Raw genomic sequence first — 18,399 nt, 5'->3', positions numbered from 1 at the left:
ATGGAGAGGAAGAAGGTGAGATGTTCAGGAGACCAAGTGGAAAGGTAGCAAGGCTAGAAGCTCAGGAGCAGGGTGCTACCATGGTGTGGAGGAGAAGAGACATGATGTAGAAGTTATCTTCAAGGAGGAGATTGTCAGGAAGGTTCTGGCGGTGAGAACAGTGTCAGAGAAATGAAGGTTGTTAGTGGTAATGCCCCACAGGTAGGATGGGAGTTAGAGGAGAAGGAGAAGGTCTGGAGCAAGTTCGCCGAAGTGATGCAGAATATCTCCAGAGCTGAGAGCATGGTGATTGGTGCAGAACTCAATGGACATGATGGAGCAGGGAACAGAGGTGATGAGGACGTGATGGGCAGGGTTGGTATGAAGAAGGTGGTAGACTTTGTAAAGATGATGGAATTGGCTGTAGTGAACACTTTCTTCTAGAAAAGGCTGGAACACAGGATGACCTACAGGAGCAGAGCTAGGAACATAAAGGTGGATTACATCTTGTGTAGAACATGTAATCTGAAGGAACTCGGTCACTGCAGGTAGTGAAAAGTAAGAGTGTTGCTTGACTGCACAGGATGGTGGTGTGTAGAATGAATCTGATGGTGAAGAAGATGAAGAGGACAAAGGTAGAACAGAGGACAAAGTGGTGAAAGCTGAGCCTGGTCACACAGGCTCCGGGTGACCAGAAGGTGCTTCCAGAGGACTGGAAAACTACAGCTAATTCCATCAAGGAGACAGGTAGGAGAGTACTTGGGATGTCTTCTGGAAGGAAAGTTGGTAAGGACACCTGGTGGTGGAATAAGAAAGGACAGGAGTGGATACAGAGAAAGAGATCAGCTGAGAAGAAGTGGGACACTGAGAGGACTGAAGAGTCTCCAGGAGAACAGGGAGACTCAGCATAAAGTGAAGGTGGAGATAGCTAAGGCCAAACTAAGTAAGGACAGTAAGGAGGGAGAGAAGGATTTATACAGATTGGAGAGGGAGAGAGATGGAGATGGGAAGGATGTTCAGCAGGTCAGGGTGATTAAAGACCAAGATGGAGATGAACTGACAGGCGTGATAGGAAGATAAAAGGAGTACTTTCAAGAGTTGATGAATGAGGAAAATGAGAGAGAACAAAGATCAGAAGAAGCAACCATTGTGGATTAGGTGTGGACTGGGATTAGTCCACCTGGACACCCCACGTAGCAGAACTCTGTAACATGAGCAGGTTTATAGTCGTCCTTGACCTCGACCCTCTAGGATACCCTCCTGGGAGTTAAAGCTTGATGATGGCATCGTTGTCTGCGACGAAGGGACGGCCTGGCGACAGACCGACTGGAGACTTTGGTTGGACTCTCAGACGCGTGAGCAGAAGATGTTGAGGTTCTCTCTGAGAGTGACGAGGATGGGTATGATCAGGAAGAGGACACCAGAGGCACAGCTCATGTTAGATGTGTTGGAGATGAAGCCAGAGAAGCCAGACTGAGACGGTTGGAACATGTAAAGTGGAGGGATAGTAAGTACATCAGGAGAATGATGCTGAGGCTGGATTTATCAGGCAGGACGCTTAGCGGAAGACCAGTAAGGAGATTTATTGATAGAGTCAAAGAGGACATATAGGTAGTGGGTGTGAGAGAAGACGATGCAGAAGATAGATGGAGAGTGATGACTTGTTGTGGTGACCCCTGAAAAGGAAAAGCCGAAAGATAAAGATTCTCTCCGTGGTTCACTACAGGCAGCGTAATCTTTTCTGTGTCTCTTTGGAACTTCCTGTTTTGGATTTTGTGCACCTGGCTTGGAAAAGCTATAATTCAGGTCTTCGACTGGAATAGATGAAACTCTGCTGGTTGCGCATACAGCTAAGCTTCAATCTTTGCCAAGCTCTTCTTCGAAGGGTTGCTGAGGAAGGAAGAACTTACTTGTCCCACAAGTTGTAACTGAATCCTTCAGGAAGGTGTTCTTCTGTTGTGCCGAGTGCCAGCAAAAAGCAAAGGCTGCTCAGCTTGCAGGGGGAATATCACCTCTGCTGTGATGTCAGAGCTGCAATGAATGCTGGGAGGTGTAGTTACAGTCCATTGCTGCGGTAAGGTGTCCCCAACATAAGATTGTAAATATTAAACCACTTTAATACGTTGAGCAAGTGTAGAATATTGTTATCTGTACATCTGTTAACACAATCACTGAAATCACTGAGTCTTCCTCAGGTTTACAACACTGATGAAACTGTTCATGGTGACATCAGGCCAGCAACAATGCTCCAGTTACTCTCCAGTTCATGGCAAGGGGTTCAGAGGTGAACCAGTGTTTGATAAAAACATTAAAATAAGAAACACGAACACAAATGTGTTAATTCTCCTGCCACGTATGTCCCAATCACTCCCCCTTACTTCCCCCTCTTCCTCACCTTCAGAGCATCCACCTGTCATTCCTGAGGACGGTGCCTCCATACTCCCACCAGGCCCAGGTGTGGTTTGACCTGATGAGGGAGTTCAGGTGGAACCACATCATCCTGATAGTCAGTGATGACCACGAGGGCCGAGCCGCCCAGAAGAAGCTGGAGACACTGCTGGAGGAGCGTGAGACCAAGGTGAGCTCACAGTTTGTCCAGCGCCACACCCAGAGTGAGAACAAATCTGCACACATGCACTGTCATCATCACATGTGCAGGTACATGTAAAGTACATGTCGGCCCTCTCCCACATGTGAAGGTACACAGAGAAAGGCACAGATATGTTCTGAATGAATTCTCCATGCGTGCATGCCTGCTGACAGTGTTTATGTGCAGATTACCCATATGGATGCACATGCAAAGTTAAATGTGAAGAATGTTGATGTGTGTGTATGTAGAGCATTGGTGAGTAGCTGTGAAGTGGGGGCGGAGGATTGCTGCTGGAACTCACTGGTTCAGCTGGTATCATTTTTGTAAGTGAACATTGTGGTGGGGCGTCAGCTCAAGGTCAGAGCGTCTTAAAAACGAGATCATCTCTGCAGCCTGATTTGTTAAAAAGCCTGACAGTACAGGTGGTCTTCTTGATGGGAGTCAGTGTCTTAACACCACCTGGTGGTAGTTGTAAACATTACAATCAGCTGTTGAGATGGTTAGAGGGGCAACAGTAATTTAAACCAATGAAAGTCATCTGCTAGGTTCCACATGTACCTTCACGTGTACATCCATGGAGTGCACATGTTAACCTTCCAGTAAATCTGCAAAAAGTATTTGTCTACTCCTACATGTACATGAAGTTTGATGACATCTTATAAGGTCCAGTTTGTTGGTGGACCCACATTGCCAGCAATGGCAATTTCAACTATTCTGTCAACATCTTCCAAGGTTTAGGAGTGAGGTCACAGTTAGATCAGAACCAGAACAGCAGCCTCCGCTCTGATTCATCCCAGAGGTGATCAAGAAGGTTGAGGTCGGGACTCTGTGGAGGCCAGTCAAGGTTCTCCACACCTGCAGTCGTGGTGGTGACTGGACCACCAGACGTCACTGATCTGGTGGTGGGACCCAATACTTTTGGCTCTATAGTGCATGTTTCTGGCTTTATGCACACATGAAGGTACGTGTAGGGAATAAATGACCATACAAATATACACATGTTTACACACACCATGGAAACACGCGTGTGTGTATATGAGTGTGTGTGTGTGTGTGTGTGTGTGCATTAAGCCTGAGTCAGATGTGTGAAGTTTTCACTGCATGGCCGATAATCAGCGACTCTGTAAGGCCTTCATCCTTCCTTCATCAAGAAATGTTTCTCTGTCATCCCTTCATTCCCGTCTATCATCCATAGATCTATCCTTCATTATTCCTCTTTCATTCCTTTGTCCATCCCATCCGTCCTTCATTGCTTCTTCATCCCTCCATCATCCTCTTGACTTTCTGCTGGACCCTTCCCCTTAGCGTCTCCACCATGGCTTCTGTGTTGTTTCTGTTTAATGTTTTGTTGATCTTCTCTAGGACCGTCTCTCTGTGTCTGAGAGAAGGAATGAGTCAGACAGGAACCTGGTCCTGATGGTTGATCTTCTTTGGTATGGTGCTTATATGTGTCGACACAAACCTTCCAGCTGCACGTTTACCTGGGTTCTGAAGGTTTGGTCCTATCTGACATCCAAACCAGGAGAAAGGTTACATGATAAATTATTGTGTGGGTGCAGTTTTTATTTATCTTATAAACATTTTTTCTGTAAACGTTTAGGTTCTAAAATATGATTTTCAGTTTTGACGTTTTCATAAAATAAAACAAAATGTTGAAGTTGGTCTCAAACCGGTTCTGCTGACCCTCATCCTGGACTTACTGGTTTAGACTATATATCTCTGAATGTTTCTCTGAACCTGTTGATCATGACTCTGGACCTGATGAACTTTATTCTGGACCTAACTTGTTGGCTTCACTGGAACCAACTGGTCCTTCCTTTGAAATGACTCTTGGTAATTATGTCACTGTTGGTCCTGATTCCAGGGTTATTGATCCTTGCCTTTAAACCTGTTGGTTCTGACCAGAAGAAAAGCAGCCTTTTCTATTGGACAGGATGGTTTTGTTTTTGATGCTGGTCTTGAACAGAACCTATATGGCCAGCAGGTCTTGTCTCAGGATGTCTTGGTGTTAAGTCTTAATCTAATGTATTTATTGAAGGTCCTGCTGAGACTGACTGGGAGGCACTGGTTTAGGCTCTGAACCTTGCAGCGTTTGTCCTGAACCTGAAGACATTTGCTCCTGGACGTACTGGTGTTTACTGAAACCACTGGTCTAAACTAAGACTTCCTGTAGTTTATCTTGAGGACCTTTGGTTATTGACTTGTTGGTTATGATGATAATTCAGGTCTGATGAGGTGTCTTTACTTCCTGCTGCTGAAGAGTAATAATTCCAGTGGTTTCAGCTTTCTGGTGGGTGTCTGGGTTCTTCCAGAACCAGGAACATTTAGATGGTCTCTTCAATAAATTTGAATATTTTTCTATTAATTTCAAAGGTGTATTTTACTGTCATGGTGTGGACATGATCCAGGTGTCTCACCTCTTGGTGTTAAGTTCTCTAATCAACCTAGTTGGTGTTCCTGTCATCAGTCTCGATAGGACACACTGGCTGTGACTCTTTTCTTGTCAGCTTCATTCAGGGCTTATAGAAGGACACTTCAGGGCTTTTTGTCTGTACTCAAACACACTGGTCCCAAATAAACACCAGCTTGTCTTGAGGCTGGAGCCTTTGGTCTGTCCCAGTTGTCCTCAACTCTGTACCAGGAGACCTTAACGCTAGGATTCACAGTGTTGACGGTGGACTTGGTGGTTTTTACAGGAACCAGCGGGTCCAGATACAGTACAGATCAGCTAGTTTAGAATCACATGCCGCTGAAATATTTAGAGTCTTTGTGGAAGCTTGAGTGCTTTTTAGGTTTCTTAGTTTTTACCTTTGTCGAGTTGAGCTGATGTCCTCCTCTCCTCCTTTGCTCTTTCTCTTCCTGTCTGTCGATTCATGGCATGGTTTCAGTTCTTCAGCTCCATCTATTGCCTGGTTTCTCATCACCTCCTCTCTGACGGAGAACAGAGCTGTGCAAACACACCTCAGCTGCTGTTGATGCAGCAGTCCAACCGACTGTCCTTCACATCTGCTTTGTGTGGTGACAAGTACGACAGGAAGAGGTCAACGACCTGCTGAGTTCAGACTAATGAATGACTTCCCCTTTTAATACCCAACAGCTTCTCTGCAGCTGCCTGACAAGCAGTAGCAAACAAAATGTTTGTGCCTCTTGAAACCTGACAGCATCCGCAAAAACACGCGCAGCGTGATATAAATACATGCGCAAAGAAATGAGAAGCGCAGAAAACACCCCTGTTCAGTTATATACAATAAATGTGCAATACTGGACGTTTCAGCGCAAAGTTGTCAAACTCTGGGAAGAATCGATACTAATATGTTTCTATAACACCTGTAATGTTAGTATCTCACTAAAACTGCAAATAACTGCGTTCATTATCAGTTTCCATATATGATCCAAAGGCAGCTGAGATCTGCAGCAGCACCGTGATGACAGGTCGCTATGTGGAGATGAAAAGAACAGCAACGACCTTCTCTGTTCGTGTGAACATCTTTAAAATAATAGAATAAAAAATAATCAGGACCTCCTGCAGCCTGTCAGGGTCATTGTTTCGTTTTCTGAACGCAACGCCAGTCAGGAACATCATCTCTCCAAACACCATGAAACTGTTTTTAATGAATGAAGAACTTCTATTTTACTTTTGCTTTTATTAAAGACAATATTAGTTCTTATGAAAAACAGGAAAAAACGGTTGTTTTGTCAGCAGACGTTCTGCAAAAACTGTTCAACAACATAACGACAAAACAGAAGACAATGTTTTATTTTATTTTTTTATTTTCTTTATTTTGATAAGAAAATATTACATCTGATAAATCAGATTTACAATGAAAACACCTGTTTATCATTATTCTACCGGTATCAATGTAGGCCTAATGATTGTTCTTAATAAATAGTTGTTGGATTATTTGTGATATAATAATAGTCTATAACATGAACATATTTGGTATTTCCTGGGATATATTAGATGAGGTGAGGTCCATGACTGGTGAAGCCCTTAGAGTCGAATCTGCAAATATATGAACCCAATATAGAAACTGATATTTAATTGTTTTTAACTCAGGTAAAACTTAGTTGGTTTAAAACCTTTTAATTATGCTTTAATTAATTCTATACTGTTCAACAATACGACAGCAAGGAAAACAAAATATTTAATATGAGGTCAAATTTGATTTTCTAAAATAATTTTAAATTTTCCGCTGATCCTGCGGCTCCTCCATGGGTTGCACTGTGACCCGATCCAGAGGCTGCGGGTTCAGCTGAACTGGAGCAAAACCACAAAGGAGCGTCTTTGGCCGTGGACTGAGGGAAGTCGTCCACTCCTGACCTCGGATCCTCCTGTGGACTCAGTGAGATCCACAGCTGTTCTGGCGCTGCGTGTTTTCCCGTGTAGTGAACAGATGCTCTCTTATGGGGTAAGAACGCTGTCAAAAACGTGTATGTAAAGACGGAAATATGTGCATATTAGTCAATAGTTGTGCATAAGTAAAATCCAAAAGAGGTTTTGTATATTTTCTCTGTAAGAATACAAAATAAAATGTTACAGATTCAAGAAATTACAAACACAAAGTTCAAGTTTACAGTTGTGTTTTATTCTTTATGAATACAATATGCTATAACAGTTTATGAATATGATTTATTTTCTATGAGAATACGAATTTACATCAGTGACTTGGCATCACGTGATCTCAGGCTCAGGATATAGTGGGTGGAGTTATACAATGATGTACAGTAGGTGGCGCTATGTACCTCTGAATTTGTTGCGAACCGCCAGCAGAAGAAGAGAAGCAGCAGCAGCACTAGCGCCAAGATGACAGACCAAGAGCATATATTAACGACATTAAGACATATATAAACCTTTTAACATTACCTGACTTTGTACCGTAGTTTCTTGGTCAGTTTATTTGGCGCTAGTGCTGCTGCTTCTCTTCTTCTGCTGGCGGTTCGCAACAAACTCAGAGGTGCATACCGCCACCTACTGTACATCATTATATAACTCCACCCACTATATTCTATGTTTTAGTTTTGTATTTCATAAAAATAAGAACAATGCTTTATTTATAATACTCTTGATTACTCCCTATCTCCCCTCTGTTCCTAATATTCCTTTTAGACTGAATTATCTCCCATTCCGGCGCTACGTTTACTGGCGGTGAGGAGTGTGACGGCGCATGCGCAACACGAATCGACTAACTCTGTGCTCCACTAACCAGCCTGAGGTCACGTGACACCAAGTCTCTGATGTAGATTCGTATTCTCAAAGACAAGAAATCGTATTCACAAACTGTTATAGCATATTGTATTCATAGATATATTCAAGAATAAAACACAACTGTAAACTTGAACTTTGTGTTTGTAATTTCTTGAAGCTGTAACATTTTATTTTGTATTCTTACAGAGAAAATATACAAAACCTCTTTTGGATTTTACTTATGCACAACTATTGACTAATATACACACATTTCTGTCTTTACATACACATTGTTTTTGACAGCGTTCTTACCCCATACTCTCTGCTCTGGCCGCTTGAAACACGCAGGAGGTTATTGCGCTGCTTCATTATGATCCAGCTGCTGATGTTTTTCCTTCTGTCATGTTCTGGTCCTGCTTTTCTGGACTGTTAGTTTGTTAAGCTGTGTCGTCACTGTCCACAGCCTCAGGTTTGTCATGTCAGCCTCCGTCCTGATTTATCCTCCCTGTTCATTTGCGCAGGGTGCCTCTGACTGCGTATTTACGCACTCGAAGCCTTTACGCTTCTCTCTTATGAATCTGGGGTTACATAGCCCTAGATTGTATGAGAATAGGCACAGCCCTTTAAGGTCTGGGGTTTACTGGTTCCTAAAGGCTGAAGAACAAGCGCCTTCTTTGGTAACCGCTTGTCTGGTCTCATCATTTATACTGAAACCAGTTGAGCCCCACTCAGCAGGTAACTGCGGTCAAGTCAGAACTACACGGTCACACCAGCTGACGCCAGATCTCTCTAAAGGTGCATTCACACCGAACGCGAATTCTGTGATAGGAGCAACCGATTTACATGTTATCCCTATGTAGAGGCGCGTTCTGGAGTGGAGCGGCAAAGAACACAAAGGAGGCGACGCGAAAGGCGTGATTAGCAAGAACAGAGCGAGGCAAAACCCGCGATGGACGCCACGCAGGAGTTGAAAAATCTGAACTTTTCTCTGAATTTGCGTCGCGTCAACCAATCAGGGACTGGATGTGGCTGTGACGTAGGGTGAAGGACCGCAGCGGAGAAGAAGCTGTTTTCAGTGTGCGGCAAGCCTGAGTTGTATGACTCAACTAACTAGCTGAGATTTATTTACTCACCGAAGACAGATGGACAGGCGTTCAGCAGCGGGGATATAGCACCGGTAGTTGGTGTCCCGAAGGCCAGCAGATGTTCGAACTGGGTCCTGCATAGACGGAAATACTGTTGAAATCGTCCGTCATCCAGACGCAGCTCCTGGAGTAGGTGGTGGTAATCTCTGAACTTTTCCCGTCCCTGAAGAATCTGGTGAACCCAGGGACATTTTTCGGCTCTCCACAGGTAAAACACCGTAATTATCCGTGAAATCCATGTCCGCCATGTTCAGTTGAAACCATTTGGGCACGCGGATTGCATTCAAAATGTCAAGCAAGCAACAGCACAGGAATGACGCGAAAGATTCGCAGAATCCACATTCGGTGTGAACGCACCGTTAAAGATTAGCGTCGCGCATACAAGGTGCATTACGGTAATGGAGCAGAAAGGATCCGATCCTGGTGACGGTTGAGAAAATAAGAGGAAAACTGAAAAGTAACCGTCAGAACATTTATATTAATTATATTTTTACAACTTTCACATTCATGTTTTATGTAAAAACATTAATATTTAATAATTTTACTGTAGATGATGAATGATTAGGATTAATAGGAATGTATGAACTTGACTGTTGTGAAGAACCTTGAGACAACATGTGTTGTGAATTGGCGCTATAGAAATAAACTGAATTGAATTGAATTGAATCTCCTCAGATTATATTAAAGGGTCGTCTACACTATAACCAGAATAAATATTTCATAATTTTACTGTAGAGTTTTGGAGAAATAACGGGTCATACAAGAGCATGTTCAGTCCTCCTGGACTTCCACACAGTGGTGGTCACTGTGTCAGATGTTGGATACTGGATGAGCATTTTGAGGTACTTTGACCTGTTATTTCTCCAACACTCTACAGTAAGATTATGAAATATTTATTCTGGTTATAGTGTAGACAACCCTTTAATATAATCTGAAGAGATTGTGTTGTCACCTCTCATGAGTTTGGAGAAATACATTCCTGAAAGTGACACAAATCCCTATACTAGTGAGCATTAGTAGGTATTATTTCACAGGGGAGCTGGTGCCTATCTCCAGCAGTCTATGGGCGAGAGGCAGGGTCCACCCTGGACAGGTCGCCAGTCCATCGCAGGGCAACACGCATACAACCACACACTCATTCATACACTTAAGGTCAATTTAGAGTTACCAATTAACCTAACAGGCATGTCTTTGGACTGTGGGAGGAAGCCGGAGTACCTGGTGAGAACCCACGCATGCACAGGGAGAACATGCAAACTCCATGCAGAAAGACTCCTGGCTGGGAATCGAACCCAGGACCTTCTTGCTGCAAGGCAACAGTGCTACCAACTGCGCCACCATGCAGCCTATTTCACCAAACATCCTCAGTGAAATTATAAAAAAAAATTTTTTTCACAAAACATGAATGTGAAAGTTGTAAAAATGTAATTAATATAAATGTTCTGAAGGTTACTTTCCTGTTTTCCTCTTATTTTCTCAACCGTTGAGAGGATCGGGTCCTTTCTGCTCCATTACCATAATGCACCTTGTATGCACGAAGCTGATCTTTAAGAGAGAGCTGGTGTCGGCTGGCGTCACCGCGGATTTCTGACTGTCGGCTTACTTGACCGCGGTAGCAGGTAGCAGGTAGCAGGAGGAATAAACATAGTGGTCAAAATAATTTAACAGAGACTCTAAAGGGCAACTTTTAAAGAGAGAACAGGAGGAAGGAGGGTTCTGGACTAAAGCCCCCAATATATCAAGACCCTAAAAACACTGCTTAAGTGCACCAACATTATAGTGTGACAAAATTGAGTCTGTGTGACGCAACACCCCACGCCCCCCCACCTCTAAAATGAATCCGGCGCCACTGCTGACAAGGCAGGGAAAGCTTCAACGAGCTGATTTCTACCAGTGCTGAAGCAGCTCATCAGGATATAACCTCTAATTATCATTATAGAGGTTAACAATTTAAGACAGAACAATGTCAGAGTGAAGAAGAATTATTCTGATTTACAGTGAGATCAAAACAGGATGAGCCGGAAAACCTTTCCTAAATACTGGTGAAGAAAAGTTGGAATGTGACTCTCTGTGTTATGAATATTAGAGAGGCTTTTTAAAGTGGGAGGGGAGACATGAATATTACAGCATATTAGCTAAAGTAGGTGAGCAGAGCTGCAGCTTGGCTGTTGTCTCTGGGAAGTGAGGTCATAAATGTCCCAGCAGCACCGAGGAACATGTTAAACAAAGGGAACAACATCCAGCATCTGCAGAGATGGTTCAGGAAACTGGGACGGGAAAAATGAACCAAATTAAAATGGAAAAACAGAAAAGTTCAGGTGGCGTCTCACACCAGGAATACTGATGGCAGGGAGGACCTCCATTGTTATTGGTTCTTGTGGAGGTACCTGGACACTCCAGAAAGTTCAGCCCTGGGTTTCAGGAAGCTGGAAACAGTTTATGTGGTGTGATTCTACTGGAGGTTCCTGCTACCATTAACCTTCTAGTGGGGGTGGGTGAGGGATGCTGCCAATGTCAGCTCTCTGCTTCTATTCAGCACAGCTGAAGCAGCTTCTGATATTTTTCTCCTGGTTCTGAGGACAAGCACCAACACCGTTCTGATGGATTTTAATAAACAAGCTAACAAGAACCCCATAAAGGTCGAGACAAGATGACTGCATGTGTGAAAATGCACCAATCAGGCAGAACATTATGACCACTGACAGGTGACGTGACTATCGCTGCTTATCATAGCACCTGTAAGTGGGTCAGATATATCAGGCCTGGCCCACATCCAGTCTCACCGACATTCATGCGGGCCGGACCCGACTGTGCTCAGAAGCTGTGGCTGATGTCTTGGCTCTCGCTATCTGTCCGTTTGTGCCTCTTAAAACCAGATAGCATGCGCAAAAACATGTGCAGCGCAATTTACTAACATGTCCAATGAGGTCAGATGCGCAAAATAACACCTGCTGTCCATTTAACACCTTTACCTCAACGAATATGCAGAACTGGGCTATCAGCACAAATTCTGGACGGACTGTTTCTGTTTACCTAACATGTGCAGTAGGATTATTTTGCACTGCAGTTTGCAACAGCATTGCTCACAGATGGCAGGTATTATTTCTATGTAGAGAAGATGCCAGCAGAGGAGAAGGAGAAGAAGTGGAAGAGGAAGAGGAGGGACCTTCTCTATTAATGTGAACATATTTGAAATGGCAGAAGAAGAAACTAATCAGGACCTTCCGCCTTTAAGATGACTTGGAGCCACAAACACAGCAGAGTAGCTTCTGGCATCTGGATCATTCCAACAAACTACGGCAGCCTGTCAAGGTCATAGATTCAATTTCTGAACTAGATGTCACTCAGAAACGGCGTCATCTTTCCAGACACCCAGGAGGCACGAAATGAATGAAGACCTTCTACTTTTTCCTTTTCTTTTATTAAATACAATATTATAGTTTTTAGTTTAAAAACAGAAAGGGAGAAAACGGTTGGTTTGCCAGCAGAGGTTCTATCTAAAGGAACAGTGGTGAACCGGCTACAGGGCTCACTTATGCATGTGGGGAACACATCCCAGTCTGTGTGGTCCGATCCAACAGACGAGCTGCTGCAGCTCAAAATACTAAAGAAGTTAGTGCTGGTTCTGATAGAATGTGTCACAATACACAGCACATCACCTGATGACCAATGGAAGGTGTCCTAGTGTGAAGAGCCAGGCTTTCAGTGCGTCACACGGAGCACCTGGTGCATAGCGAGAGCTTACACTATGGAAAGAAGGCAAGCCTGCGGAGGCAGTTTCATGGTTTGGGCAATGTTCTGCTGGGAAACACTGGGTCCTGCCATCCATTTGGGTGTTACTTTGATGTGTACAACCTACCTAAGCATTGTTGCAGACCATGTACGCCATTTCATGGAAACAGAGGCATCTTAGAGCAGGATGTGCTCCCTGCCACAAAACAGGAAGGCTTGCACAGCAGCAATGATGGAGGATGGACCTGGTGAAGCTCTCAGCTTCAGGTGAACAATTTGAGCTCTCAGGGAGTTCCCAGCAGTTAGCGGATCCCAGGTTCTGAAGAAGACACACAGGAAGCTTTGTAGGACTGTTTGGGAAGTTTGGGGCCCTGGCGTGTGGATGTAAGTTTAATGAGATGAACATTTGGAGCGGAGTGAATGGAGCAGTAACGGGACGCTGCACCGCCGCAGCAGATTAGCATCAGAGGTCGTTTTGAAGTCACAGCTTGTTAAATAGGATTGATCTGAGCCTTCCTGCTTCCAGCTGAGTAGCAGCCTGTTCATGTTCAAGTGTCTTCTGAAAGCCTCCTGGTTTCATTCTGTCTTTCAACTGAGAGGAGAAGGTATTCATCAAGGTTCTGCTAAATTAGTCTGACAGGTTTCTGAGCCGTCACAGATCTTCTTTGTTCTGCTGTAAAAATATACCAGGTTTCTTCACACCTGCAGTCACAACTCAGGGGTAAATTTACACCTCCAAGTAAATATAACTGTAGAGGGTAGCTGTGATCTTCTGTTGTCTTTAAATCATACCCTGACATGGTGTTTCCACAGCCACAGATGTTTACATCATGTTCTAATGTTCTTGCAGGAACATTAGAACATGATGTTTTTATGATCAGTTAAATTATTTTTCTTACAAACAGAAGTTAGGCAGGCCCACACCCTAAAACATCGCTTTGCTCTGATTGGACAACTCGAGTGGCCTGATCAGGCTCCTCCCAATATTCCACCAACAGCTTAAGAAAGCATCTGATTGGACGCAGTCAGAACGGCCCGTTAGGAGATCAGAACAACTTCTACCAACCAACAGGGATAAAGTGTTTTTAAGGGATCTCTTGATGCAGAACAAATACGGCAACATTTAACTCGTGTTATGTTCATGAGTGGCATTAATTATGAATAACGTTGAATTATTGTTAAAGGCATAGTTGAGATTTCCTGAACTGATGTTGTTTGAAGTAGTTAACAGCAGTCAGTATCTTACCTGCAGCAGATCCAGGTTTTATTGCAATCAGCAATAAAGTACAGCAGATATCAGCCTAATGAAACAGCTTAAAACCTTCTTACCTGTAGAGTCAACCGTGCCTGAACTCACTGTGAACACATTCAACTTCCAGTAAGCTGGAAAGAAAGAATAACCTTTATTTAGGCTCAGAATCCAAGCATATGGCTTTGTTAAGAACATGTCCCACTGAGTGGAGTACCCAGGGTGGACCCAGAACATTGTGACGGAACCACATATGCATTCTGTCTTGGAAACACCTCCTCCTCCTCCTCCAGAGTTGCTGTTGAGAAGGACCTCTGGGTTTGCCTCCTGGACCTGTTATCTCTGTGATAAAAAAATCTGCTGCAGGTAAGGTTCTGAAATATTTCTTTAGCTGCAACACAACGGGGTTTGGTCCAATACAGAGTAGCAGCAGAACCCAAAACTAACAGCACGAATCTGGTTGAAATCGACCAGAGGAAAACCCTCCCAGGACCGACTGATCACATATGTGAGAAAGTTCATGTGTGATGCTAAAACTCTAAATATATAGAGTGTGTTGGTTATTAGGACTGGACAATACATCATCATCAGTGTGTGCAATATTCACATCACAGAGGACTGTTTGGAGCCTAATTTATTCCCAGTTTCATGAATTCAAGGTAATATTCAGCCAGTTGGACAGTCTCAGGGCAGCAGATGCTTACAGGGGACACTGATGACATTACCCAGAATGCTGAGGGACACAGAGTGATGGAAGCACAGACGAGAAAGAGGAAAGACAGATATTGCAGCCCTATTAGTGATGTAATTCAGAGCATGAGGACGGACAGTCGGACGGACAGCCAAAGGGTCTGTGATGTGTTTGCCTCTGAATCTCCTGACTTGAAGCAGAAGAAGAACAAATCATTTGTTAGATGCTTTGCTGCGACTGTCTATAATCTTTGTGTCTGCATATTTTCTCTGTGCACATCACCCATCAGACTAAAAACAGGAACTATGAAAACCTCGACCAACAGAACTTTGACTTCAGGAGAACACCCAAGGTATAAACTTGCATGGTGAAATGATGCACGTCGCCCAACCAATCTCTGAGCTCGCCCAGTAGTAGCCAAACACCAGTTAGCCCCGCCCACCCGCCCAGAATCCAACCCGGCTCCAGAGATAGACTCTTGTCCTGGTGGCACGTCTTCTCTCCACCATCTCTTTTCTTTCTTTTGAGTTTTCATGATTCCTGCACACAGAATGGGTTCGCACTGCCAGGAGAGACGCCCTTCCTCTTCCTCACCCGCCATCCCCCACCTCCCTCTCCCCTGGTTTTCTCCCATGTGAAGGGTTGCATGCAGCCAGGCTGATGCTTGGCTCTTTCTACAGACCTCTGAGGAACTCTGGATCCTTTCACCCCTCCTTTTTTTGAGAAATGACCTACTCTTTCCTCCCCTCCCTCTCCTCCCTGTCCTCCTTCTCTCCACTCGAACGTTTTTTTTAATTTGCAGTTGCATCAGCGCTCTAACGTGCACGTCCCTGATTGGTTGGTGTCAGTTTGCATGTGCCACCACATCACGCACACTTATTTGCCCTCCCTTATTTGTACTCAAGCTTTGAGTTTTCTTTCAGTTTAGCAGATCTTTGACTCTTTCTGCCTCCATCTTTTTGCCCCACCCCCTCCTCCGGTCGGTGGTAGCATGGGTGAGATGGAGCATGGTCAAAGCTGGGGGGGGAGGGTTGGTTCAGGGTGGTCATGGGGGAGGAGGTTCAAGATATTTGAAGCTAATGATTCCTGTCCTATGGTGTGTTGTTGTGTTCTGCTGTGTCTCTCCTTGGTACCGGTCTGTTGGCGCTATGGTCCTCCAGGCGGAGAAGGTGCTGCTGTTCAGCCAGGATACCAACCTAACGGCGCTGCTGCTGGAGGCTAAGGACCTGGAGGCTCGAGTCATCATCTTGTCAGCCAGGTGAGCAGAACTCTGAGGGCGTGACTTCGTAAGGATGAAAGTACCGAGGCGGTCCAGTAAGAACAGCTGCATCTGGGCTAATCAGGGAGGGATCATAATAAATCTGTCAGCATCATAACTTAATAAACTCAATTTAAATAATGTAAACCCTGATGAGAGCTGGTAACCAATAAAATCCAGAATCAAATTTAATTAAGAACCAAACAACTGTTATTATTGATTAACTAAAGCAAAGCATAAAACAAATGACAACCACTGATAAACTAAACTAAATAACACTATTTCAAAATACTTATAAACTGGAAGCAAACACCCAAAACTATAAAACTGGTCGGGGGTCAGCCTGGCATCAATCCAACAGTAGAAAGTAGGGGTGCTGTTCCTTCTGGCACAGCGCAATGGATGATTGGATGGTCCCAGCTTTGGGTAACAACGGAACCGGATCACTGATGCAATGGGGAACACACTGTGAGGTGGAGGTCAATGGAATCTCATACCAACTAAACAGAATGTACAGTTAGAACAACCAGAACATTTACCAGAGTCAAACAGGGGCAGATGAACTTCTTTCCTGGCTCTGGTGAGAAAACATACAACTGAGTTGGAATCCCAACATGTATCCAGATGGATCCCCGGACTAGTTCACCCAGCAGTCTGAGTTGGTCTGGGTTAACGGTGACATGTTTCAATCTCAGCCTGAGCAGCTCAACATGATAAACTGCTGACAGTAACTTGTGTCAAACTGTACGATTAACAATTAATGGACTGAACAATGTCTTCCAGCAACTGGATCACCTTGTTTTGAAGATCTTTTTCTAAGCATCTGCTCATGTGTTCATCAAGAAAAGCTGTCTATCAAATCCCGCCAACCTCTGTGTTTCCTTCACACTTGCAGTGTGTGTTTGTTTACTTCCTCTCTGTATGTTTGTTTGCAGTGAGGATGAAGCTGCTGCTGTGTACAAAGCAGCCCGGCAGCTCAACATGACTGGTTCCGGTTACGTGTGGCTGGTCGGAGAGCGGGAGATGAGTGGGAAAGCTCTGAGCGAAGCTCCTGATGGTAATGCCGTGCTTGTCCTCCTCTCCCTCTCTCTCTCGCTGTCTGTCTGCAGCTTTGCTTCCATCCAACGCTCAGACTGAAGGTTTGACCTGCAGCAGAGAGGCAGAGAGGCTCCAGTCTGTAGGAACTGGTGGGAATGTTTCTCTATTTGCCCATTTTGTTAGGTTAGAGGGTTCACCAGGATTAGAAATATGTTTGGTGCAAAAAACAGGCAGTCAGAGGGCTAAACGAGGAGTCCAACAACTTTTACTCATTCGTCGAGAGTCAATAATTCAAAGCCAGCCTAAACAGGAAGCATGAAATGAAGAAAAGTAATCATCTATAGAAGCTGATGATGAACTCAGGACAGGTGTAATCATTTCTGATGAAAGAAAGACAGGTGTGGAGCAGGAAGGTAGGACTACTGGGGACATCTGATGACTCCCAACAATACAAGAGAAAGTAACCAAAGATAATGAAAGTATTGAAAATAAATCTCAATGAGGAGGTTTCCATTCAGGAGCAGTCGATTCATAAAGTCCCTTCAGGACTGGACTTGGATATCAGAGGAGAAAAACATGACAGTAACAACATGTAACAGTGCACTGGATGATGAAGATCGTCATACAAATTTTAAATCCTACAGATCTGTAGGCAGATTATGAATTAAAGGTTCCAGTGTTTGGAAAATATATCAGAACATTTGGTTTCCGTTGGACTTTATCTGAGTCAGCCATTATTTCCATCAGAACCATCATGCAGGGTTTAAATGGGTCTAAGATAGGTGGACTTTACTTAAACTAGTTATAATTCTGGTACCTTTTCCAGTTTTTCCACCAATCATAGTTCAGGTTTGAGGCTTTTTTTCACATTTTCCCACAGAATGTTCAGCTTAGAGTGTGAAGATGGTTCTGACCCGCTGAGGTATTCCGAACCTTTTGGATTTAAACAGGATCTCCATCTAATCGTAGGTGTTTCTGTCTACTTCCAGTCAGAGTGTCTCCCACTGCTTTAGGACTTCTGACCAATCAGAGCCCAGAGTGTAGAGAGACACGTCCACACTCTCATTCCCTTTCGGTAGATTTCATTTCTGAATGGTTCTGTAGAACCTGGACCTGAAAGTTCTGTTTACCCTGTCAGATGTCCTATAGGAAACAATGCAGACACCGAACCATGTGCATGTCTGTCCACAGAAGGTTCTGACACAATCTTTCCTAGAATTAGATTGATGTTATTTCTAGTTTTTACTCTTGTCTCAAACTGTTTGTTGGAGGCTGAAACTTTGGTCTGGTTCTGTCTGCACATTCCGTTAAACTTTGTGGGTTCCCAAGGAAAAGGCAGGAACCATCTAGCAACCAGTGACTCAGTGGTTTGTGAGACTCTTGTCCAAACAAGAGTCTCACAAACCTTCATTCTTACAAACCATCTGGATCCATCTGGTTCTAGATCTTCAGGTTCTCGTTGATAAGTAGATGTTTGCTTAACATTGTTGAAACTCTGCAAACAGTAGCAGGCGCCAGGAGTCTGCTGGCTC

At 44.0% G+C, this 18,399-nt stretch overlaps 1 protein-coding gene across 1 annotated transcript in view; it reads left to right on the top strand.

The window, feature by feature from the left end:
- grin1b (glutamate receptor, ionotropic, N-methyl D-aspartate 1b) overlaps nt 1–18,399 on the top strand; it is a 100,465-nt gene that overhangs the window by 21,047 nt on the left and 61,019 nt on the right. The window contains exons 5-8 of the mRNA XM_047381723.1: nt 2,381–2,557; nt 14,861–14,923; nt 15,732–15,829; nt 16,765–16,886. Of these exons, the coding sequence (XP_047237679.1) occupies nt 2,381–2,557; nt 14,861–14,923; nt 15,732–15,829; nt 16,765–16,886 (460 nt within the window). The remainder of the gene's footprint in view (nt 1–2,380; nt 2,558–14,860; nt 14,924–15,731; nt 15,830–16,764; nt 16,887–18,399) is intronic.

Source organism: Girardinichthys multiradiatus, chromosome 12, assembly GCF_021462225.1.
Source record: "Girardinichthys multiradiatus isolate DD_20200921_A chromosome 12, DD_fGirMul_XY1, whole genome shotgun sequence".
Classification (NCBI taxonomy): domain Eukaryota; kingdom Metazoa; phylum Chordata; class Actinopteri; order Cyprinodontiformes; family Goodeidae; genus Girardinichthys; species Girardinichthys multiradiatus.
The sequence above is the reverse complement of the archived record's forward strand: the minus strand, read 5'-3'. Positions and strand labels throughout refer to the sequence as shown.